Raw genomic sequence first — 26,030 nt, 5'->3', positions numbered from 1 at the left:
TAACTAGCTGGGTGGCTCCCTTTACAGAGTGCACACGTTGGTAGAGCATCGCGCGCATCGTGTTGGGTAGCCGCAATACATTTTGGTGTGACCGTAGTATTGGCAATTTAGACATTAGCTTATAGTTTTAGCTTTGAAAGGTTCTTCTACTTTAATTTTTGTGTGTAATAGAGATGTCAATTTGTATATACCTTTTAATTGGTTGTTGGGTTCTAGATCGATAAAAAAAACGTAGTAATGGGTGCTTATTTGTTTTGTGTAGAACATTGGTAATATTTCTCACTTCTAAAGGACGAAATTCTAATTCAGATTTTATAAAACTAGTTGGCGTTGATTGATGCAGGTTGCGAATTACGACTCTATCAGATTTGTCNGGATGCATGTTGCGAATTACGACTCTAACAGATTTGTCTTATTGTAGTTGGTAGGTATGGTATTCGGCTTTTTCTTCCTTTAAATACCGTATTAGTGACCTATATGCGTCTGGAGTGTTGGTTTGAATTTTTAATCTGTCTACAAATGATGTGCAGATAAAGTTTTAACACCGATTAGTTCTATAAGTACTGTGCATAGTTCCGGAAAATCCTCGACACCTATTAGAAAATTGGGGGAGGAGGTTTAATTGGTGGATTATTTGTACACTCAGTCTGCATGTCAGTGGTAATATTTTCGGTAGAATCATTGAGTCAGAAATTGAATTGATCCTTCAACTGATTGGAATCTTGACCTTCGAAAACGAAGTGAATATTTTTTTCTTGTTTTGGGAGGTTGCACACGTGGAGAGTTTGGTTTAGAATTAGTAGAACTGGAGAGATTTCTTTTAGATTTTTGTATGGTCCATCCTGCGTCTGGTTGCTTATTACTTGTATCTAGTGATGAGTAGGAGGTTTTATTTTTACTAATTGTTAACTAATTATTGTTGTTTCTGCTAGTCATTTTGATTAAAATGTAATTAATATTAATAAGTTATTAAATAAATATAATAACAATCGTGATCGCGATAAGTACGATTGAAGACGACGGTGGGTTGCGATAGCGTAATTAGATTATTTATTATAGAATAACAAGACTACCGAGGCGGCCGCCGATAAGACCGTATGCACTAGAGAGATGATAATATTACAGCTAGAACGTTGACAATATTCAAGGGCGAATATTTATTTCATATATTATTGTGAACGAGAATTTAGTTGAAAGTAGAGAGTAAATAGAATGATTAAATAGACTAGTCGCATCTTTGATTAACCGTTTTAGAAATAAGAACGAAACACACGTTTTAAGGTAAAAATAGTAATTTAGAGCGCACTGTACGCACGTGCGTGTCGAACGACGGCTATTGCGAAGTAGAATTAATAAATTTAAAATGAAAATAAATTCTATGAAAACCAAAACAATGCTTAGAAATAAAATGCATATTTTGGTTTTTGGTATGTGCACTGCAAATAATAATAATTTTATTTGATTATATTTTGTTCGCGTTGTTATTTCATGCTAGTATTAAAAGAATACATCTCAAGCTAAGTCCATGTTCAATCAAGTTATTTTGAAAGACTTTCAATGCGGGGAGTATGTTTGGTAGAGAACGCCTTTAGCAAGGACCTAGTGGACCNAGGAGTATGTTTGGTAGAGAATGCCTTTAGCAAGGACCTAGTGGACCAGTTGTCACAACCACTGTTAATTATATTATTCGTGTGACAGCGAATTTGTGGCGTCTTTGCTTTACTCGCCCCCTTGCCCACCCAGCAAGGCAAATCGATGACCTCCGTGACACCTGTGTACAGTTCATCGTTGTAAGTCAATAAATCAATTTTTTTATGTGTCATCTTTTTGTAGCATTCGCCTTCGCTTGATTGGTAAATTGTACGACCATTGTACGCCGTTATTTTTATTATTACACTCTAGTGCTCAAAGATCTCGTGCCTTTGCACGCCTCCAGTGATTGTGCTCTGACCATCACTAAACAACTTCATTGCATAGTCGCTTTTCCGCCGTCTGTTTTCATCTGCAATTACGTGACTGGATCTAGACTCTGACTTGTGATACTCAGACATTCGAAACCATTACCACAAGATCTCATACAGTCCACTCAACACTGTCAACAGCTGAGTTATTTACTATTTTTTTTAATTGGGTTTAACTACTTTTTTTATGCCACTTCGACGGCCATTAGTATTTAAGGCCCCCCACTACCACTTACATTTAAGATACTCATTGAAGAACCTTCAATATATGTGATTATTTGTTATTTAATTATTGTTTACTCTCGTTACTTATTTGATGTCATCCTCCTAGGTGACCCCTCTCCCGCTTCAGTAATAGCGACTTAAACAGGCTTAAGGTAAAGCGACATTCTAGTGCGGTGCACAACTAGCCGACCTACGGTCTAGTTACCTCGTACGAAACTGTAAATATACTTAATAAATATTGTAATTTTCTAAATAATAATTTTAATCTCTACAGGCCTTGTTTACATAGAAACGAGAATTAATCCTATTCAATTCCCACTTAACCGTTGACAGTACTGTAATAAACCAAAAAAAAAAATATAAAAAACCTTCACGGACAGTTTCCTAGAATTTATGCTCCCGTGACTACATATTTCATCTGCTATAGTCTTCAATTTTTATGTTGATATAGAAACAAAACACAAATACATTTAATGAACTGTCTGTTTTTAAGTATTAACTTACACATACAGTAAACTAATTGTTTTATTTAGAAATAACTTGCATGTACTATGTATGTAGTAGTTAATATTTTATATAGTATATGAGATATGTATATAAGAATAAGATAAAAGAATATAAAATAGTTAGATTTCAAATAATAATAATAATAATGGATTGCCTAAATAGATAGATATGGCTAGTTTTAAGGGAAATAAAAATATAATATAGCGGATATATAGCAGTATAATAGAAAATTAAAAAAGGTAATAAATGGCGGAATGACACGTGTTTAAATATGGAAAAAATGTGTAAGGGTGAAAGAGTGCAATAATATGAATAAAGAAGGATTTAGAAGGGCGAATAAACATAGATTAAATACATGAGGGTAATAGTCAAATAATTAAAAATGTATACAGATGTCATGACAAAATAACTGATTTATCTCAAGATTGAATAATATTAAATAAATGATGTTATTATCCCGCAAAATTTTATTACCTATCATAATGGTTTCTTACACAATAGAATGTTTGTAATTTGAAAGCAAAAATTTAATTTTGTATTTACCTTGTATTCTATGTATTATAACAATTATTTCAAACAATCAAATGTTAATGATGAATTCACACTGTATTTCATATGCTGTACACTACGAGTTTGACAGTGAATATGACCGTTTGAAAATAAAGCATTTAATTATAAATAATGCGAAACCGTTATACAAAATCTATGACTGTTTTATTATATGCAAGAGATTCTACACACTCTACTATGTTTTTTTATTATAATTATAATTAAACAATGTAACCTTATTTGACTTTGTAGAATGAGTATATTTTATATGAGAGTATATTGACACTAATATTTTTTTAAATATTCCTCTGGTCTGACCAGAGCAAGATTCAAAATTATTAATATCTGTGTAAAAGATTTATCAAGGCGGATTTGTGGTGGCCCAATATGTCCCGACGGTATCGTCTAGAAGGATGCGGCACAATTATCACCAAGACAAATATTAAACCCTAAAAAATATATTCGTAAGGTTTTTTGTGCTGTCTGCCGGCGCGATGTCCGTTAGAACAAAGACATTAAACTCAATGACTAGATACCCAATATACTTAAAAATATATTCTAACCTAATACACCTAACTTTAAAAATCATTAATTGCAACCTTTACTCTGTCTGCCGGCACCATGCTCGTTAAAGCAAAAACATTGAACTTAATGGCTAGCTACCCAGTAAGTATAGAGTTGCAATTCACTTAGTCCGATAAAATTATTATTAAATTAATTTAAATTCGGAGCAATCGTAACCTTTATCTCATAATAAATATTTACCATTAAATTAATAATTCAAGTTGATTTGGGTTTATTATAAAAAAAAAAAAAAAATAATCTTTAAAAATGTTTGAGATTTAAAATATTAATTGACATTTATTTCCTCGATAACATAAAATATTATTATTTAATGAATTAAATTAAATTAAAAGATTCACCTAAACAAAATTCACTTTTTAAAATTTTTAAGTGTCATTTAGTTTTAAAGAAAAATATTCTAAGTCCAAATTAATTACAAAATCAAAAAAGTCCCGTAGAGTGAAATCTTGAGTAGAGTGCCGTAGGTTTTGTGTATTTTAAAATCGCAGAAAGAACTTATTTTAACAGGAAAAAATGAGTTTTTATAGTAGATGAGGGTCGTCTAGCGATCCCTAGTGTGATCTTGAAAACTGTAGATTTTAATTAATAGTTAAATGCGATTGTCTGGACTTAATTGAGAACCCACACATAGACGTTAATTTGCATCTGTACAATAATTAGATTTAATTCTTTAGTTTGTTGATTATTTTATGTTTTAAAAAAGGGAACCCTGTTTTGGAGATCTTGTGAATTCATAATATATGACATAAATGTACAAAAGATAACATAATATAATATTCTAATATATTAGACTATACTATTTCTATGCAAATCAATTTTAACTGCAATAAAGTTGAGAAAAACTGTTGAAATGTTTTTGACAGTTTTCAAAAAACAAAAATTGCATTACTAGCAAAGTGCATTTTTGTACAATGTACATTAAATAAAAATCTTTTATACTTAAGTTCAGTTCCACACAGCTATTTAGTAATCTTTACTTATTTTCACAAATCATATTCACTTGTAGCCATCGATGTTAATACTATATAATCTCTATGATGTCTGTTATATTTTTATATATATATTTATTTTGTGATATTTTATGTAAACCGGACTTTAAGTACAGCTAATGGAGTTGTTAAATAGTTTAGCTCTTCGTACATACGCCAGTCTTTAGTAAAATGTGATTTATTTAATATAATACTTTAAAATTTAGTCCTAATTTAATAACTATTAGGATAAATACCTTTTTTCGATTGTTTCTTAGTTATGTTTCATAATACTCAAATATTTTAATTATTAAAGATACTGGATAAAAATAACTATTCAAATTATTTAAAAAAAATGTTGGTGTAATTATTAAAACAGGACATTTTTTTGGGTACTAAAATACACACAAAATAATGTTTTATGCTCTAGTTTAACAATAAAAGAGATTATTTTTAGATATTAAATTTTTTATACACAGATAAGAAATGGAATAGCATAAAATAATTTTTTTCTTTACGTTATTAAAAAAAGCAATAGCTTTTTGGATTTAATTTCTAATATTACACAATTCTTAAATAATGATTTTATTGAAGTTCATGAAAATATTCATCTTTCATTAACAAAACATAATAAGACAAAATATGCTTATAAAACACTTTTCTAAAACTTTCATTAACTCCAAATGCATTCTATTAAAAATTTATATTTCAGTATAAATAAAATATATTTTTAAAAATTAACAACACATTGTCATTGTAAATACAATATAAGTAATTTAAATTAAGTAAACTCACTTATTTTAAAAAGAGATACTTGTCAAATGATTAAATTTTCTTAATAATTGAGTGAATAAATAACTTTAAGATTTAGATTTTTTTGATTCACGTGTTTCTCAAATAAATACAATATTTTTGTTTTGTTACAGGTCATACTAGGTTCAAAAGAATTCAATGGATTTTTACCCATGTGTCTAAATTTCTAGATTTGGCACTGTTAANTATCTAAATTTTTAGATTTGGCACTGTTAACGAAACAGAAACAATGACTTTACAATGATTTGTAACTATGTTTTACAAACGTAATTTGTGCTAATATTAAAGCATTTGAACAGTCGCCAATCAAAATGCCAATATCAGATGCATTAATTCGTTCCAAAAACATATATTTATGAGACTATTTCTATCATATAATTAGAGTGATCATTAAATATAATTATGTGATGAAATAAATAAATTATTTTTACATTGACATGAAAACTTAATAAAACCATTGTAATATAGTTACTTTTCTTAAAAATGATAACCAGTTTAAAAAAATAAAGGCCCTGAAAGCTTAAAATTCTGTTAATTTCCAAATACATTTATAATGTACTAAAGTATAATTTTTAATCTTCTCTGGCAACGTGTATACATGTCCATAATATTATTATTTATTTATTTTTCAAACTAGAATAGAAGCTGATTAGAAATAATTTTAAAACAATAATTTGTGTTTCAGTTATATTTAAAATTTTAACTTCATCATTTGATTTNGGTTATATTTAAAATTTTAACTTCAGCATCTGATTTATTTATGCGTTCCATATCATTGAATTTACTATCATAATCGTTGTTTGAGTTTTCATCATGATTAATCTGTGCATATGTATGTTCTTCATCAATGATACCTTTATGAGTGATAGTTAAATGTTTAATTTCGTCATTTGACTTAGATGATGATTCCATGTTACCATTTTTACACCATGATAGTCATTACAAGATTTTTCAATAGTCTTTCCTTCAGTAAAATATGTCTTACATGTTTTGTTTTAAGTTATCATTCCACTTTTTAATTATTTCTTTGTCTGAAACTCCATTATTCAACATCCAAATAATTACGTGTTCCGGCTTATTTAAATTTTTGAATATTTTATTAGGTAATGTAAATTTTTTCATGTCTTTTGGTGCTTTATATAGAAGAGTAGTTTTAACAAACTTTCCTAATACACTGTATTCCCAACAGACTGTTGGTTCACAGTTCATAATTGAGTCTAATATTCTTTTATACACAACATTTTTTTTAGGCCTCTTGTTTATGTAAAATTTAACTTTATGTAAAGGACAAGCTTGGAAGAGAAACAATTGCCGATGGTTTTATTTAATTGTTTGTAACTCCCAATTTTGTATATTTGATATTTCATTGTGTGAAATGAATCATCATCATATTTTTCACCTTGTTGAATAAATTTCGTCATTATATTAAAAGCAGTATTACTATCTATTATACTTAAATTTGTGTCACAGTNTAGGCCTCTTGTTTATGTACAATTTAACTTTATTAAAGGACAAGCTTGGAAGAGAAACAATTGCCGATGGTTTTATTTAATTGTTTGTAACTCCCAATTTTGTATATTTGATATTTCATTGTGTGAAATGAATCATCATCATATTTTTCACCTTGTTGAATAAATTTCGTCATTATATTAAAAGCAGTATTACTATCTATTATACTTAAATTTGTGTCACAGTTTGTTTGCTACCGGTGGTATTTCATCAACTTCTTTCAATAGTAATTCTTTATTTAAGGAGTTTTCTCTTTGCTTGTACCTATCAGGTACTAGATCAGGAACATTCTCATACATTCGTGTTTTGACGAGTGCTTCTAATAAAACTGTATCGATTTCCGTGTTTAGGAACTGTTTTAATTGATTTGGATCAGCATTTTATCTTAAATTCATGATATTATTATATTTTAATTATTATTATTCAGTTTAAATCTAATAACTTCATATAAATGACAATTTTGGATAGTACAACCTTTTATTTACTTTTACTAGTTGCCATGGAATGGAAAGGAAATGTATACATATTTTTTTTTTGTATCTAAAAAATAGCTTTGAATTGTAGGTACTTTAATTTCTTTAAATAATGTATGAACGTAATTGTTATTCACCATACTGTACATTTAATTTCTCAGCTAAACATTTCCTATTTAATTTGATGTCATCGAATAATATATAGTGTGATTATTATTTCATATTACGGACTTTTTCTTTGTAAATATTATAATATATTATTGTAAATATTAAAAAGTGTTTAAATAAAAAGTTTTAATGAATTTACAATATTACCAAAACAGAGTTCCTTCATTTAAATACAAAATAACCATCTAATTACGGGATAAAATCTACTTACTGTATTGTAATTTTATACTTATTGGGTAGCTAGTTTCTGAGCTTAATGGTTTTNTTATACTTATTGGGTAGCTAGTTGCTGAGCTTAATGGTTTTTTTTTTAATAACATGGCGCCGGCGGACAGCGCAAAGAAACTTACGAATATATTTTTGGTGTTTAATTTTTGTCTTTGTGCCTCTTCCTTTGAAGACGTCACAGCCAGCACACATTAGGCCACCACAATACACCGTTTTTGACGTATGACAAACAAGAAGAAACAATAAAAATCAAGAAATTGATTTTTCTTTGAAGAAGTTTTTGTGATTGAACCACAAAACTAATTAAAAAATTTAATAATTACAATTAACAAAGAAGAAGGCAATAAAAATGTTTAAAATCAATAATGATTAAATTAATTGGAATCTTGAAAAATTGATTTTTAAACTCTTCTAAACTGGTAAACTATACTATGACAATCGACTAGGTAATCATTTAATAATAATGTCACTAATATATAAATAATAATGTAAGGGAGTATATTTTGGTCGGTTCAACAGTAAGTGTTTAGTGTTGGTGATGGAGACATTGTTCTAGAAATACGTCNGTCAACAGTATGTGTTTAGTGTTGATGATGGAGACATTGTTCTAGAAATACGTCATCCCATTTTCCAATAATTTTGAGTTAAATATTTTAGACATAAGTTTAATTTTAAAGAAATTTTTATTTAAATTTCGGTGGTCCCATTCACTGGCAATGTTAAACTATTTATGTAAATATTCTAAATAATAATCATTACTTAGAATATTTAACAATGTATTCATTTATGTTCTTTAAATTTAAGAAATTTAATACAATCAAATAGTTTTTAAAAGAAAAGGCCTAATAACATTCCAAAGGTTTTATGTTTCAAAAGTTCTTAACTATAGGTTATGAGTATTGTAAATATTTATCTCGATAAGATATGTGCTTATTGTGCGAACAATAAATATAATAATAATGTTTTACGTTACATAAAAGAAGTTTTATATCCTTNATGTTTTACGTTACATAAAAGACGTTTTATATCCTTTGCGAGTAAAATTCATCAACTAGTTTTAATTGTAATAGATTTTTGGTTTAAATTATTAATTTAAATACTGAAAATGAGTTTTGCATAGTCAAACAATAAAATAATCGATTAGCACAATTTTTAAAAAAATTTTAATAGAAAGTAAATTCTGTTAAAAAAAATAAAAAAATGAATGTTTTTAATACCTACTTTACGAGGAAAATAAAAGATTTTTTTTTTATTCTCAAAACACTTAAAATATATGCCAATACTCAAAATATAAATTTTTAAAAAATATCACAAATTATCAATTTACGCGTTTTGCCGTACAATAAAAACAATAATATATTATAAACAGTAATATATTATTACTAACTATAGTAAACAATAATATATTAATACAATTATGATACAATCAATGGAAGATAAAAATGATATTCTTATGTAGTGTGAATAATAAAAAATATTAGTTTGTGCAAAAGGAGTGTTAGAGCGAGTATAAGAGGGTTTATTATTAATTTGAGTTCTTCTATGAATTTGTTGATGATATGGAACGGTTGATCTTCGATGGTGAAACAAAATGATAATTAACGATACTACGCAATAATTTAGATTTCAAAAGATATTTATTTTACTGAAACATTAGGTTTTACATTGTTGAATAAATGTAATAAATAGGTTTTATTACATAAATAAACGAGAGAGCAGAAAAACAGAATTCTATTGGTGTCAAGAGTGGTGGTTCTTTATACACATACTTGACCATTGTTTCATTTATCTGGGGCTGTCAATGCCTTTCGATAATTTTTTGTTTAACACTTTATAAGAATGTTAGAAAGTCTTTGTTTAAGCAATATCCTGTAATTATTATTTCATTATTAGTACTGGAAGATTTACATTGTGATAGCTTTATGTAAAAATAAAGTGATTATTAGTTAATTATTAAATATTTATTTCAACTGCTAATTAGGTCCTTTCATGAAAAATTTTATAAGAATATGGTACAACTATATGTAAATTATAATGTATAAAGCGTTCATATAATATTTCAGTTTCTGTTGTCCAATTTTTTCAAACTTCTTCTTTTATTTCCTGGTCATTCTGTATCTACAACCCAATTTTATTAAGTAATTAGTAGTTTAATAAGATAATATAATATAAACCATTTTTACCTGTAATATATAAAATTTAAGAAATATCGAGAAAATTTAAGTGTTTTAATTGCTCTGACCTGTGGTACTATAGCAGCAAATAAATGTGAGTTAAAAATGTGAACACAATATTCTGTATCATTATACTCTTTTTTATATATTGATGCTTCTGTTGGTTTAGGAAAATAAATATTACTATAGATTTTAAAAGGCAAATTAGCCGAATGAAACTTATTTAGTAACATATTTTGTACCGTTTCATTTACGTACTTATCAAAATCTTCTGTGAAACGATTGTCTGAAAAATAAAAACTAATAATAATGCATATAATATTTTATAAATTTAATAGTGAAAAACATGATTGAAAATTTTATGTTCAATATTTATTGAAATATTTGCCAATGATGGAATAATTGCTTAACGATGTCTGATTTTCAATTTTTTTCATGAAAGAGCTCAGTGACATTATTTTTGGGAGATTGTTTGCAAAAATGTATTATATTCTTGTACATCAACACAAATTTAAATTTACTTTCTTTTATTTTCTTAAAATATTTACCTTTTTAAAATATTAAAGGTTTCTTATTTTGACACGGTCCCGGGTCGCTTCGTGACACACGGTGCCCCGCGTCACCTTTTTCAACCGTCGCCCTACTATGGATATTTGTTGGTTTAACTGATCAACAGCGCGTGCCATACGCCACGGTGTTAAGTCCAGCAAGTGCTGACGACGACCCACCACAAATGATTTATCAGGTGCTCTTTCTGTGGTTAAAGTAACAACGTCAAGGATGTACGCCATCGACTCCGGACGTGTAGCACGACCGGACTTGAAGAACTATCAGCGCTGCCAACTTTTTGGCGTCCGAGGACCATGCCGTACACCACGTCACCGAATCCAGTAAAAGTGCCGCGATATTATACGAAGATTTTTTTTAAATAATCTGTTGTTGTTCTTGAATAATAAACGACTCCTTACCATCAAAATCACTACGACATGAGTCGTATAAAAACGATTTTTTTTGTTACACATTATGCATTGGTAATTTTTGTAATCGTTTTAGTTTACTCTTCTGATAAACGATCAATTACTATACCATTGGAACATGAGGTTCTAGTAAACTATTTTACTTTTGCTTTTTTACATTCTTTTGACAATATATGGCTTTTATATCAACGCTCCTGACTGTTTAAATAAGATTTCATTTAGTGTTATTTCTAATAAAATAAAATTACTATCTTCTTTATAGTCATTTCATGGTAAATCATCTTTTATTTTATTTTCCGCGAATGACAATATTTAATGGACTATGCCATCCCTAATCATATGATCACTAAGACGCGTAGAAAAGCTTAATTTGTCTATGTTACAGCATTCTGTTTTGAAATCGCTTGAGAAGATGTTACATTCTCGTATTAGTTCCCAGGCGCGAAATGACAAAAAACAGCACGAGTTGTTACATAATTTTGGAACAATTTAAACAATTGTTACGTTTTAAATGTGTATAAAACACCAAAAATATCATATTATACATTTGAAGTATGTGCAGGATAGATATAAATGTAGTTTATTTACTTTTTTTTATGATTTTTAAACATTAATTAAGTATGAATAATCTAAGTTGTCGATGAGTCCGTCGGGCCGCTGCCGAACGAAACTACGATCACAAAGGTTTTATTTTATTGTATTTTTGAAATGAGCATTACAAAATACTATGTAATATTTCATTGTGTCATTATTGAAGTTAACTTTTTGTATGTGTTATTCTGTCATCTTATGAGACATTTTAAATATTTTCAATTGTTTACTTATGTTATAGACCGGATTAAAAATATCTTTATTTTAACAGCATTGACAATTAAGAGAAAATACGATGATAATTTGCATTGATATATCTTAATTTCAAATAGAAGATGATAAATTTCTTATTGAATACACAAAATAATTTGAAGCAGATTAATGAACACAAATTTATATCGAGGAAGACAAATATATAATTGTACGTATATTGTAGCAAAAGATACTGTTGCAACTGGGCATCACATCAAGTCCACTTCTCTAAATACAAATTTTAGTAGACTCGTCGTCTAGCTGGTTCTAGATAAGTTCCAAAAGAACAGATAGGATGCATGTGGGTGGTAACCTTAGTATTGAGTCTTACACTTAAAATAATTCAATAAAAACACAATAGATCGAGTAATTAACAAATAATATTTCTGAAGAATGAAACATTATGAAATTAAATTATGATTGCGTATAGTACAACGAGTTAACAACAATTCAACACATTAACTACACGCAATGCAACACAGTCTTTGTACCAACTCTGCTCGTGCGTAACCTCATATACTGAGAGAAAAAACTTTAATGTTCACACACGACAAACTATTTTACTGTTTAAAAATGTAAAATTAACAATATACAATTAATTTTCTTCTTTTAATTAATTTTAGTAGGGGTTGCGATCGTCCCAAGCCACGAGCCGCCACTGTACATATAAACAATACAATCATTATAGTGACAAAAGTTAAGTAAATGTAATATCTACTATTTAAAGAGTAGCAAAGAAAACAACGAATTGGTAATAAACAATGTTTGTGTAAATAGACTGTAAATTATTCAGAGTGATTTATAAAATTTACTGACGAGTGGTTTACAGATGGAAAATATCAGGCAGAGACAGCTGATAATTCGATTAGCCTGAAAATGGCTTTCCTTTACACGATCGGTGGCGCTCAGTGAAACTACGACGTCGTGTTGTAACGCTGACAGTACAATGTTGATAGTGACAGTGTTCACTGGAAAGTACGTTGTAAGTCATGGCGGTGTTGCCTCGACGCGCGAAAATTCTCTGTCCACCCTAAGGATACAAAACAAACAATTTTGTTTGTGATGAAAGGACAGCGGTGGTAAAATACTTATGTGGTGTGTGTGTGACTCGTCAACGGCCTTGGTGACGAGAAACGACGTCTTGCGCAAAGTACAATACAGAGATTTCTGTGAACTTTGTCATAACGAAATACCGTTGCCAGGTATTTCCAATATTTTGTACCCAACAAAATTTTAAACACATCTTAATAAAACCATTACTGTTTCAGTTACTGATGGAAGATAAAAATAGAACATTGTGCATTGAAAACAACTAATAATGTTCGTTAATAAAATATAATAGAATATCATAAAAATTCATGAAAAGACAATTTAATTGAAAACAACATAATAAATCAAGCAACAAAGGTTATCCCTTACATATTAATTTAAATAGTTAATGACTTCAATGTCCGACTTATTAATACCATATACACTTTGGTCTAATCTACGGTTATCTACTAGTATAGATAATCGTGGTCTAATCACATTTTAATAACTAAAATAACTAATATTATATTTTTTATAGTTCTACGCTTAATTATTCAGTATCGCAATTACTGCTCAGCGAAATCACGTCAAATCCACGAAGGTATGTGTCGATACATTTTTGCTTTTTTATATTTCTGTTTTTTTCTTAATACTTATAAATATGTAGTTATGTAAACTCGAATTAGAATACATAGAAAATTTAATCTTTTATATAAACCTTACATACAAACCATCTTATAACTATCCGACTAATGTACTAGATAAGTAAATAATAAATAAGATGAACTTTAGTTGGCTTAGGTCACATAACGTACGTGTCAGTAAACTTTAATTTTTTTTCCCTTATCATACCTACTTACCGAAAATCTTTGAATTAATAACTTCTTAGTTTTTATGAAATCAGAGAAAAGTTAACACATAACTTTTGTATTATAAATTTCAATGATCAATAATAAATATAATAAATAATAAAATAATCAATAATAAATTATCAATATTATATCGTATAGTTAACCCAACATAATTTTAATTATAATATATTCAAACAATATGTTTACATTAAATCATAAATTATAATTAAAAAAAAATTATTTTATTTCTATGGTAAAAAAACAGAGATATAAATTTATGAATTTTAATTTAAATATCGTTCTAATATTTATAATTTTTTGTGAGCTTATAATTTATGTTTATCGCCCTCTCTAAAGGCAATTAGTTGTGCCAAAGAAGACGGAAAATCATACTTAGCCTAGCGCAACGCTGATATCGAACTTTAATACTAATGCACCAACACGTTACCGACTGAGCTAATTTGGTTGTCTTAGTTAAACTTAAATCATTTTTATGAATTATATTTAAATTGAACGATAAGTGTCAAGTTCCATTTAAATGGAAAAAATGAAATGTACATATTTTAAAACATCCGAAATAACAGTTTTTAATAAGAAAAAATGTTATGTTTAGTCAAAGACTGTATGATCTTTAGGACACTTTTGGCAGCTAAGTTTTTGACTCCGAATTTTTTTATTTCTAATCATGAGAATATAGTTTATTTGCCGGTGATCTTAAAATTGCTCTCATTGTCAAATCTTTTTGGATAATACATCTCTTTATCAGAACTATTTAAATGCGCTCGTTGATTAGTGTGATTATAATACTATTTACTTGAACATAAATAAATGTAAATTATGTCCTTCAATCGGTCTTGTTATAATATTTTCTATACAGAAAAACGGAGCTAGTTGTTACAATTTTTATTTGTTGTAATTTTTCTTCAACAATTACCCAAAATTGTTGTAAATTAATATATATTTATAGATTCTAAGCTTTCATAAAATTATAGATTATTCAATGTGTTTGTAGTTTATGTACCAAACAACATGTTTAATTTCAGCAAGCCAAAATGTAACAACTTTTCTCGAAGTTGGATAAGTTGTTACATACCGGTGACAATTTATTATAGTAATACGTTTTTATAAAATTAATATTTTAAAAATAGCAAATAAAGTAATGTTGTTATTAAATATGATGATAGTAATTGTCTTATTTATTAAATTTTTATAAACATAAAAAATTAAACATCCCTTTAATTTATAGGCGTGTTAACATTATTTATTAGTGATGGGAAATNTATATTTATTTGTAGACATTGTTGCTAGAGTTCATTAAATTTTTAAAATACATGAAGTAAATCATACTTTCGACAACTCTGTATATTTCATTATTTATGACTTATTAATTACTTTTATGTAACATCCCTTTAATTTATAGGCGTGTTAACATTATTTATTAGTGATGGGAAATATCGAACTATTCGATAGTTGTCCACTATTCAAACTATTCGATAGTCATTCAAAAAATATTCGAATAGTAAAAATATTCGATAGTTACATAATATATTCGAATAGTTTTTAAAACTATTCGATAGTTTATGCTAAAAATAAACTATTTGGTTGTATAAACACAATTTGAATAGTTATACGATAGTTTAAAATATTTGAAAATACCTATCACTAATTTTTACTATTATTAATTGTATAATAATTTATTTATAAGTGTTCGTTAATTATCTTCTTATTATAATTAAGTATACTTAATACTAAATTTTATAACTATTATTTATCTATAGAGCAAAACATACAAAATGATGTTTATTTCATTGACCATTAAATTAATCGAAAAATTAAAATAATAATTCAATTGAAGTATTTTTCAAGTTAGTTCTTTATACTTTATAAAGTTATCGATTTCAAATGGTGTAATAACCAAAAGAAAGAATGGTGTGTTAAAGGGGGAAGTACTATGTAGTATTCTGTAATTGTCATAAAGGCGATAAGGCCTATCGATAAATAAAATCAGTGTGTGCTTGACCCTCCACCGTGCTGGGCCGGAGTGTTAAGTGATCGATTGTTTTGTTAGTTTAATCGAATAATATTTAATTGTCATATTAATTAATTANAAGTGATCGATTGTTTTGTTAGTTTAATCGAATAATATTTAATTGTCATATTAATTAATTATAATTATATTTACAAAAAATATTTTTAATGTGTAGTTGTATACATTTTTTTTTATTAATATTTTATACTACAACTAAGGTCTAATAGTTATTACTTAATAAATGTAGTTAGTGTATTAAAACTACTCTTACCTGATATTCACTGATGATGATAAAATCTTGAGTGTAGATTTATGGTTGTTAAGAATATATTTAAAACTATAGTAGGTATATTAATAAATGAGAATCGTATTTGGTTAATAGAAGCGTATTTATTATTGTAGAAAATGTTAATTATTTTAACAAAAGTATATTTTAAGTTTAGTGTCAAAAGTTAAGTCTAAAAACAAACAGCAGAAAAGAATACGCACGAGTATGTTTGGAATTATTTTTANACAAACAGCAGAAAAGAATACGTACGAGTATGTTTGGAATTATTTTAAATTGATTAACTTGACATTGTAGTGAGAAAAGTGGACAAGAAAGATGAAAGATTGACTGACTGACTAAAGCAGTCTCCAGCCCTTATATAACGTACCACGAAAAGCATAAACAGGGATGAAACGTCTTGATTGTGTCATGCCTTTTCATAGACATATTGAGTCACCAATCCGTTCTACAATCAAAACAAGACTGTTACTTTTTATCACCTACTCCTATTTAATGCTTTCTGTGGTGCCTCGAAGACGCTGGGACAGACAATGACTCATGACTACTTTGTAGTTGCCAAGAGTCAATACTATATGTATAATCGTGTTAGCATATTCTTTTCTGTGGTCTTAGAAATACAAGAGGTATTTATTTTATTAATATTCCAAAGGAGAATATTACAATGGCAACATACACAATTCATTATCACAATTAACACAGTCTCTATCGACACTATTTGGGCTCTGGACTCAACAATTCTACGCAATTTTACATGGGCTGTCGATGTGACGCAACCTCATTATGACTGTGGAAAACAGTATGGGAACAAGGGTGTGTCATTATTAATGACGTCAGCCATCTGGGAACCAATGGCAAACAGCGCAGCTAAACATCAGCGCTAAGATGGCGACTAAATGATCGACTGTGCCACACCACACTACCGGCACATACACGATTAACTATAGTTTATGACAGGCGGTACTTTCAATACACTAAAAAATACCGGTATTGAGATCTACTGGTATTATAATTACTTAGTTATAAGTACCAATTTGCCGATTTCCATGATAAGTGAACTTCAAACAATTTTTAGGAGACTTATTATAAATTAAAAACGTTAATGGTGTCTAGTGCCGTTACAAGATCATGATGAATGTGCAAACACTACTTTTTATGGGTACTCGTACAAATCAATGGCTTAGTTAGGGTTTTATTTTAGGGGGGGATATACATAAGAAAAGTTTTTATTGCCTCCTCCGAATAAAAGAAATTTTAGATTCACCATATAAACGCTTTTACTGGGAAAACTTATCTAACTTCAACCCTTTCCCTCCTGGCAAATATTACTTCATAATTATAATTATGATTTGCAAAACCTAATGCCCGCACTAATGATGTCTTATGTAAACCGAAATGTTTGAAGTTCAAAAACACAAAACATCTCAAAAAATTAGTTTTTAACTTTTCGGTTTGCTACATGATACATTCTATTTATATAAATGATAAAAAAATATTTTTGTATATAACCAGCTCTTAGATTATCTTATAAATGTATATATTAAACAAAATTTCAAAATTATTTTAATTTACAGATCTATGACTTAAAAATAAACATCACTGGAAGCCACTTAATACACAAAATGCATTCAAAAAATGTATTTTTTAGAAAAGTCGTTTTTGTTTTGTTGGGTATTTATTGTTTTCTTATATGCAAATCGACCTCATTTTTAATCTCTCATGAATTTGTTGATACTTCTTTTGGTAATTTTTAAACATTAATTTTATTAAATTATTCAAAAAATATATTTTGTCTAAGTTTTATACAAATTAACAACCTACCTTTATAGTGTAATTACAATTAAAGAGTTTGTAAAACAAAAAGTAACTTTGTACTTTCAAATAATAAGAGTAAATTAAGTTTTACATTTCCGTATAATACATAAAAGTGTTTGTTTCACTTTCAATTCAATAATTTTAGTTATTGTCAATGGACAATAATATAAGCAGATAATGTTTTTCTTTTTTAATGGAGTAACAAATTTTTTCTAACAAACACTTTAATTGTAAATAATTATTTTTTGTTTATTATTAAACATTTATTTTTTTAGGATCTTACGATAGTACATTAGTATGCAAATTAAAAGAAAAATGCACTTATGTTGATTCATGTAAGAATTTCCAGTTGTTTGTTTTTTATTTTTCGGTAATAATAATTTTAATTCTGCTTTCTACTTTTTTAAATAGGCGATAATATAACTTCAATTATTTATAATGGAGAAGCGTTATACTGCAATAATGTAGAAATACATTCTCGAACTAATGCTATAGGGTTGCCAGTATATTTTAATGGACGAATTTTGAAATCAGAAAAAAAAAGTCTTGAATTTATTGTCGATTCTTATTATCCAAATAGTATATATACAAAAAATAATGTTGAGTACGAATCAACTTTTTTCGACATCTCGTCTAGTATAACATATGATCGATGGAACTGTAAGTTAAATTAATTAAGTAATCATTTTTTTTATACTAAAAAAGTTGTATTTGTGTCATAAATTTACATTAACATTTCTTATCAATTAATTAATTTGTTTTATTTCATCATGTGGATTATCTGATTCAGCACAATTTATTTGGAGTATTTATCTGGTTATAATTGTATAATTTATATTTAAATACTTGTTATTTATTTTAATCACCCTAAATAATTTTTATTACCTAAAATCAAAATATAACGACAGAAAATAAATATAACGAAGGGTACCATTTTTTAATTTGGCGAGATGATAATAAATGTGTTGGGTAAAAAATTTTACTAAACATAAACTTGATTGAGGTTTCACATGCTTAAAAAGAAAGCATAACTTTTAAAAATGAGAGCTTATTTTGATGAATTACGTAATTGATTTAATTGTACCTACATTATATTTCAAATTAAAATTTTTGTAGCATGTTTTAATATCTATAAAGAGTGATTGATTTATCGTTAATCTCTAAATTGGTCTTAAAATATTAAAAATGCAAACATTTTTTTTTTTTTTTGGTTTTGTTTAATAATTATTATTTTATGATTTATAAGCAATTAAACATATTAAAAATAAAAACTGAACTTGATAAAACTATATATAGTTATGACGTGTTAATTTTTTTCAATGACAACATACACATTTAAATAACTTTTATAATAAAAATAATCTGACTAAATAAATGACTGTTCGATAACAAATTTTGAACAAGTATTTCAGAAGTTATTAACGTTTAAGATAATTGATTGTATAATATACATTATTGTATATTCGTCAAAAAATAAAGTTCAGTCTATGCAACATTGACTTTGAAATTGTGAACACATGCGGGNTTTTTTATTTATGTTTTTATTGTTATAAATTTGAGTAATTGAGTGTAAAAATGAATTAAAAAATTAAATCTAATTCAACCACTAATCAATGTTACACTGAAATTAAAGATAGATAATGAAAATGTACAGTTGCATAAATTGCAACAATGTTATTGAATGCGATATAAGGACGGCTGATGTGGAAGATCGTGTCAATTGGAAGTTTAAAATATGAGAAGCCAACCACAAGTAGTTGGGATAAAGGCGAGATAAAAAGAACATACACAAACAACATAATCAACAATTAAACAAACCTTGGTAAACGAACATAAGAATATACAGAGTGGCTCAGCATTCACTGACAACTTAAATAACTTTTGATCTAGTCAATATTTCTTACTGGTATATTTTTTTAACAGTTATATGTGAGGTCTATAATTATATCTCAATAATTAATATTTTTACATTTTATTAAAAATATTAATTATTTTAAAATTTTAAATAAAATGTAAAAACATCCAATATAGCTATTTTGTAGAGTAGATTTTAAGAAAAATGTTGATGAAAAAATATCTTATAATAGTTAGTAGTAAATAGTCTGTATCATTATAAAGTTTATGAAAATTTGAGTTAATAACATTTATTATCCTTATAGGGGATAAGGGATGGACCTAAAAATATTAAATTAAATATACATCATTAAATAAATAATTCTTAAAATTATCATTATTTTAGGAGAAATTTAATGCTCAACGATAAATCAATCAACCTGTTTAGTGAGAGTTATAAAAAATACTACACTCAATTTTTTTGTCAATTAATATTTTTTTATGAAATTGAATTGAATAATTTTTTATTTATTCTTATAAACTATATTAAATACTAATTATATCGAAACAAAAACTCTTTTTAAGGATATCTTTTACGCATAGTTATTGAAAGTTAAACGGAAACCTATGAATATTTTTATACCGGCTGATATAATTGGCCACTTAATTATTCGTTTAATGAACTATTAAAAACGGTAGCACAGTGGGGTCGAGGCACAGTGTGGACGAGGCATAGATGGGACAAGTATAGATGATATCTGACAGTGATTAAAATCACTATCATAAGAAACGCTTCGATGCAAATCTGTAGATAGTGTTTCATTTAGAGAAATTGGTGGATTATTCCAAAAGGAACATCAACTCTTATTTCTTTAATTATATCCTGATTAGCAGTTCTTTGATTTTAAAATATAATATATGAATAAATACTAATTATAGTTTTTAAATTNGATCTAGTCAATATTTCTTACTGGTATATTTTTTTAACAGTTATATGTGAGGTCTATAATTATATCTCAATAATTAATATTTTTACATTTTATTAAAAATATTAATTATTTTAAAATTTTAAATAAAATGTAAAAACATCCAATATAGCTATTTTGTAGAGTAGATTTTAAGAAAAATGTTGATGAAAAAATATCTTATAATAGTTAGTAGTAAATAGTCTGTATCATTATAAAGTTTATGAAAATTTGAGTTAATAACATTTATTACTATTATAGGGGATAAGGGATGGACCTAAAAATATTTAATTAAATATACATCATTAAATAAATAATTCTTAAAATTATCATTATTTTAGGAGAAATTTAATGCTCAACGATAAATCAATCAACCTGTTTAGTGAGAGTTATAAAAAATACTACACTCAATTTTTTTGTCAATTAATATTTTTTTATGAAATTGAATAGAATATTTTTTTTATTTATTCTTATAAACTATATTAAATACTAATTATATCGAAACAAAAACTCTTTTTAAGGATATCTTTTACGCATAGTTATTGAAAGTTAAACGGAAACCTATGAATATTTTTATACCGGCTGATATAATTGGCCACTTAATTAATCGAAAAATAAATACAATATTAAAAATTTTACGTTTGGTATCTTTTAGTTACACGTTTTTCTAAATTTATCAACCATGATGTAATTTACATATTCATCTTTTATACATTACAAAAACTGTCAACTTTATTTATCCTAATAACAACGCACATATTTAACCAGCTCATAAAATAGAAAATGTCTGGTCAAACACGAAAAATACTTTATGGTTGATAAATTGAGAAAAACATGTAACAAAAAGTAATCAAAGTAAAATTTTTAATATTGTATTTATTTTTCGATTAATGAATTTACCTAATTTGATGTGAATTAACTTAATGCTAATTGAAATGAGCTAAAACACAACGACGCTACATGTAAAAACAACGTAAATGGAGAAATGTTAAACGACGACAGCGTTTAATATTTTTATGTTTTGATAGAGAATGATATGTTTTTGCGCGTTTACTGTGTCATAAATGCTACTAACCAATATCCACTTGATAAATCTAATGCAGATATTTTGTGCAATTCCACAACTTTAAAACGAAATCGTTCTACGTATTTAATCAACTGTCTAAGTGCGATAGCCAACAGTAGTATTACATAAAGAGAAGTAATCTGTGTTGGATACGCATTGTAGTAATTAGATGAGGAAGTATTGAATTACGTCGATTTTAGTATAATATAAGCTTTACAATAGTAGTAAGCAATTTTTGAACTCTTAAGCAATATAATAATTCCATATAAAAGGGAAACATGAAAAGTATAGGGGGACGACACGGGACGATACTGGGCGAGACGAGACTGGACGTTTTTGTCGAAGAAACGTCGAGTTACGGGTTAGGTCGTTGACGTAAGAATAACTTTATATTTTTTTTATAAGATTTAATTAATTTTTGTGTTAAATTATTATATTATATTTGACTTTGTGTTTGATACATTTCGTAAATAAAATAACTATTTTAAAATCTGGACTTAGCGCAAATATTTAATATTCACGGTGATCTCGAAATTGTGTGTGTGTGTGTGTGTGCGGCTAGAGTCTAGGTTGGACTGCTGGTCCTTTAGTCAATCTTAATAATTAGTGTACGAGCTGGCTAGTGTTTGGGCTTAACCGTCCTTTAGTGGGTATAGTAAAAAGGTAGTTGTGCTGGTGGCTGACAAGGAGCCACCCTTCAGTCTGCTACTTTTGAGCTAGACTGTGCTGACGGGTCTAAACTCTACCCCTTTAGTAGTCCACTAATTAGAGAGATTGGGGCTGATCAGTTTATCCAACGGGAGGACTCGAGAAGAGCTCGGACGACGAACTCGTCGTCAAAATATATATACATAAAACTTTAATAAACCTTTGTGTCTACGTTGAGGCACTACCGACGTACGACAGCATCACAAGAGGGCGTTTTTTTTAGATTTTGTTGTGACTGATAGCGCCACTCGCGCTGCCACCACCGGTTGTGCGAGGGATTCGTCACCACGTTGGATGCTAGTGTGCGTGATTATTGTGTCTCGCCGAACTATTATCGGTCTCTTTTGTGAGTTTTGCGTTCTCACCACCATTGCTAGCCCTTGCTACGTGGTTCTATGGTGCACCTAGCCCATAGTCGCTTTAATGGATCAATCACCTTGGTGATTCGTCGTGGGTATAGAATTGCTATACCAGTCTATGCCATTTTGCGCCCTTCGTGTACGTAACAAGTGCCTCCGTTTGTATCGACTATCCTTGTAGTCTTCAACATTTTAATGTAAAGTATTCCAACTGTTCATTTCTCACCGTCATCAGTCATCTTTCATCTATTGTACGTTACACAGTTAAGTTTTTATTTGTTTGTAATTATTATATTATATTTTATCTATTTTGTTCAGAGATGCCTTGTTGGCCATTTTAGTATTAAGTGACCCCTCCAATCCACAATTCTATGATAGTTTATATATATATTGTTACTTTAATATATAACTCCTTGTCTTGTAACTCTTATAATTTCATTAAGTGTAAGTACCATCCTCAATCTTATATACAGTCCACTCCCTATTTCTATCTCCGGCATAATTAGACAACCCAACCGGACGTTAACTAACCCGTACATTATAACCGGGCGTTCCGTTCAAACAATCTGTTTTAAAAATGTTGACACCCTTAAGATTTTCGCTCTATTTGCGCCATACTATGAACAGTATTATCATACAGTAATTAATATCTGATCAAATAAATGCTAAAAAAAATTATTTGCTTTTTAAAACAATAAGTATATTTTGTGATTAATGCTATAACGAAGAAAAAATGTTTTTTTTTTTTTTGTAATAGATGGATCTATAGATAAATTAGCAGAGGGTAATTCATTAAATTTGAAAAATTCGAACAATGGAATATCATTTAAAATCGATTGGATTCAAGATGAAACGGTGACAGGGTGTATATCAATGACGTATTTTAAAGATGTGGATCAATACAACTCACCAACGTCAACTTCTTTTATAAAAATATATCAAGATGACACATCATTAGGAGAATTTATGCTAAAAAATACAGTAAGAGAAAAACCATACATGACTAAAGCGAGAGTGGATAATATTTGAAAAATCACTCTGTATACTTATACATTTTTATTATCCCTCCGTAAAATTACACACACTCCCCTTAAACCACCCGAGATTTGCTAAACAATTAGGCCCACCTAAAATTACTACACCCGCCGTGTAAATTGAATTTAACGACGACNTACACCCGCCGTGTAAATTGAATTTAACAACGGCCTTGTGACGGCATTACTTGACTCACAAGCGCAAAAGTCTTATACAACCACATAAACACGGAATAGTGAACAAAGGACCCACACTAACACGCGGTTCGACTAGCTTACGGCCACACAACACCCACCACCGCTACTTTTACCGCCCACATCGGAGATCTGACGATTAATTTTACGGCCGTGATCTTGAATAATCTGCAATGTGGCGCATTTCTAGGACATGATTCTCTGATGGATCAGGAAGTCTGTTGGGATTATGCTGCATGTACAATTCATCCAGGTAATGCGACCCACATACGCGCGAATTATTAACACAAAATTTGTAAAAATATGCTGCGGTTTTTAATGGCACGGTGGCACGCACAAAGCTTATCAAACATACATCATATTAACACTCGACCGCCAAGCGAGAACCGTCTGCACATCCATTTTACTAGTGCCAGCCCACGAAACAGAGGCTGACACCACCACTCCTCCCATCGCACACGGAGGCGACATCCCGCGTCGCTTCGTGACACACGGTGCCCCATGCCACCTTTCTTAACCATCCCCCTACCTATAGGTATCTGGTAGTTTAACTGACTAACAGCGCGTGCCAACGCCACGGTGCTAAGTCCAGCAAGTGCCGACAACGACCCACAACAGATTATATATTGAGTCCTGTTCCGGCCGTTAAAGTGACGACGTCGAGGATGTACCCCATTGACAGCGGACGTGTCGCACGACTGGACTTGACGAACCATCAGCACTGCTAACTTTTTGACGTCCGAGGACCATGCCGTAAAACACATCACCGAATTCAGAAAAAGTGCCGCGATATTATGCGAAGATTTTATATATTGTGTTTGTTTTTTTTAATAACCTGTTGCTGCTCATCATTAACTAACAGTTTACAGGTCTCAACCATCAAAACCAATGTCGACTACATTATTGCGACGTGTCATTATTTATATATTATACTTATAAATCAGAATATAAATTATGAAATAGGAGTTCTTGTTGCTATTGGATTAATTTAATAACTCCTTCTAAAAATTAAACGCCACAGATTTGTAAGATTTTTTTATGATAGTGATTTTAATCACTGTCAGATATTACTTGTCCTAACTATGCCATGTCACCTCTGTGTTGGATCTTTTTTTTCATTGAAATTACCCTAAAAAATGGTTAAATTAAAATGACAAGGAAAAAATAAATAATTTCTTTGTCTCTTACTGAAAGTTATCTTATGGACGCTCTTGAGCCAATTAAATATGTAGGTTTCTGTTTAAAAACTAAAGTGAATATAATTTTAAAGGAGATAAAACTATATTTTTCGTGTTAATTAAAGTGTGTAGGATACTTTTGAAAAAAAAGAAATTATTTTTTTTATACTTTTGCGTGAGACATAGTTAGCTAATTAGTTTGTATAATAACCTTAAAGTATTACATTTTCTCATTCCAATTAAATATTCAGAAAGTTCGGATAACGATAAAAATATCAATTATACCAATTATTTCAGCAATTGTTTACCTAAAACTGTGTTAGCTTTTAAATTGTTAAGTAAATGTATGTGATTGTTTTAACGATATGTATCAACTTATATTAAATACTATTAAACCGTATCATAAAGATTACTCTAAATTTTTGTTTGGACAAATTATAATCTAAAACATTGATTATAAATAATACATCTAATATTAACTGAACTACTTTTTAGGATGATAAATTTAAAACATTGATAATGAAATTTAATAGACCATTTGAAAAAAATAAAGAATATTACTTAACTATTACTTTTAACAAATACGATCGTTATTCAGCACTTGGCATAAAACGAATAGCCCAATGTACAGATTCCGGCAGTAAGTATATAATGTCACTCAAATTCGATAAATTATAAATATTTTAATTGTTAAATCATACT

At 28.5% G+C, this 26,030-nt stretch overlaps 1 protein-coding gene across 1 annotated transcript in view; it reads left to right on the top strand.

Moving 5' to 3' along the window:
* The first annotated feature begins 16,804 nt into the window (after window positions 1-16,804).
* The window catches only part of LOC126893916 (uncharacterized), a 15,412-nt gene continuing 6,186 nt past the window's right edge, over window positions 16,805-26,030 (top strand). The window contains exons 1-6 of the mRNA XM_050664469.1: window positions 16,805-17,162; window positions 17,750-17,918; window positions 18,266-18,325; window positions 18,402-18,650; window positions 23,679-23,902; window positions 25,824-25,968. Coding sequence (XP_050520426.1) covers window positions 17,798-17,918; window positions 18,266-18,325; window positions 18,402-18,650; window positions 23,679-23,902; window positions 25,824-25,968 — 799 coding nt within the window. The 5' untranslated portion in view covers window positions 16,805-17,162; window positions 17,750-17,797. The remainder of the gene's footprint in view (window positions 17,163-17,749; window positions 17,919-18,265; window positions 18,326-18,401; window positions 18,651-23,678; window positions 23,903-25,823; window positions 25,969-26,030) is intronic.

Source organism: Daktulosphaira vitifoliae, unplaced genomic scaffold, assembly GCF_025091365.1.
Source record: "Daktulosphaira vitifoliae isolate Bord-2020 unplaced genomic scaffold, ASM2509136v1 Scaffold_1, whole genome shotgun sequence".
NCBI classification, from domain to species: Eukaryota; Metazoa; Arthropoda; class Insecta; order Hemiptera; family Phylloxeridae; genus Daktulosphaira; species Daktulosphaira vitifoliae.
The sequence above is the reverse complement of the archived record's forward strand: the minus strand, read 5'-3'. Positions and strand labels throughout refer to the sequence as shown.